General features: G+C 58.3%; 1 protein-coding gene across 2 annotated transcripts; it reads right to left on the reverse strand.

The window, feature by feature from the left end:
- Window positions 1-258: 258 nt before the first annotated feature.
- Window positions 259-1,002, reverse strand: LOC119934091 (keratin-associated protein 4-3-like). 2 transcript variants are annotated; one of them, XM_038753481.1, is made up of 2 exons: window positions 362-1,002; window positions 259-304 (listed from the first exon to the last, which is right to left on the reverse strand). In XM_038753481.1, exons 1-2 carry the CDS (start codon window positions 1,000-1,002, stop codon window positions 259-261), a joined length of 687 nt encoding a protein of 228 aa, XP_038609409.1. The 2 variants fall into 2 exon arrangements, with proteins under 2 accessions (XP_038609409.1, XP_038609408.1); XM_038753480.1 differs by having other exon boundaries at window positions 259-1,002.
- Window positions 1,003-1,231: the final 229 nt, after the last annotated feature.

Genomic DNA, 1,231 nt, shown 5'->3' on the forward strand with positions numbered 1-1,231 from the left:
AGGTGACTGAGTCTTCGTTCGGTCTTTTGGCTGGTAATTGTTTGGAAACAAGTGCACACACTTGTTGAGGTGAATGGCCATTGACTGGGATGCTGGGTCTTGTTCCGTGGTGGTGAGGAATGTGGGTCCCAGGTTGTTGTCAGATGCTTTGCAGACAGGAGCACACTTCCACTCCCAGATGGTTCATGTGATTCAAAGAAAGTAGGCATCAATATGGATGGTCATTGGTAGCAAGCAGCTGGCAGGAGAGGATATGGTTCAGCAACAAGATGCTGTCCCACAAGTAGGGCGGCAGCAGGTGGTTCTGCAGCAAGTGGTTTGGCAGCAAGCTGGGCGGCAGCAAGGCTGGCAGCAGGTGGGCACACAGCAGGTTGGGCGGCAACAAGTCGTCCGGCAGCAAGTGGTTTGGCAGCAAGTGGGGCGGCAGCAAGGCTGGCAGCAGCTAGTCACACAGCAGGGACTGGGGCAGCAGGGCCTGCAGCAGCTGGACACGCAGCAAGGTTGGGGGCAGCAGGGCCTGCAGCAGGTGGACACACAGCAAGGTTGGGGGCAGCAGGGCCTGCAGCAGCTGGAAACGTTGCAGACTGGACGGCAGCAAGTTGGCCGGCAGCAGCTAGTCTCACAGCAGGGACGGGGGCAGCAGGGCCTGCAGCAGCTGGACACACAGCAAGGTTGGGGGCAGCAGGGCCTGCAGCAGGTGGACACACAGCAAGGTTGGGGGCAGCAGGGCCTGCAGCAGCTGGAAACGTTGCAGACTGGACGGCAGCAAGTGGGCTGGCAGCAGAACGACTGACAGCAAGTGGGTCTACAGCAGGTTGGGCGGCAGCAGCTGGTCACACCGCACGTTGGGCGGCAGCAGGTGGTTCTGCAGCAAGTGGTTTGGCAGCATGTCGGGGGACAGCAAGGGCTGCTGCAGCAGCTGGGCTCACAGCAGGTCTCTTGGCAGCAGCCCCTTCCGCAGCTCAGGTCAGAGCAGACGGATCCACAGCAGGAGTTGACCATGGTGTCGGTTGGTTCAGGGTCTGGTGCTGTCTCAGAGGAGGAGGAGATTCCTGTGTTTGAATGGCTCCTTGTGCCCTGTGCCCCTTATATACCCTGACTGCTGGAGGATGGAGGAGCAGAGACTGATGATCCAACATGCAGGATATCTTCCCTGCCATGATTGGGCCAAATGAAAAACAATGAGTAGTTTAGCAATTAAGGTTCTGATAAGGAAGCGATCTCAGGCCTG

Source organism: Tachyglossus aculeatus, chromosome 11, assembly GCF_015852505.1.
Source record: "Tachyglossus aculeatus isolate mTacAcu1 chromosome 11, mTacAcu1.pri, whole genome shotgun sequence".
NCBI classification, from domain to species: domain Eukaryota; kingdom Metazoa; phylum Chordata; class Mammalia; order Monotremata; family Tachyglossidae; genus Tachyglossus; species Tachyglossus aculeatus.

Excerpts from the sequence above, each read along its gene's own strand:
- LOC119934091 (XM_038753480.1), bottom strand. The coding sequence starts at position 1,002 with ATGGTCAACTCCTGCTGTGGATCCGTCTGCTCTGACCTGAGCTGCGGA.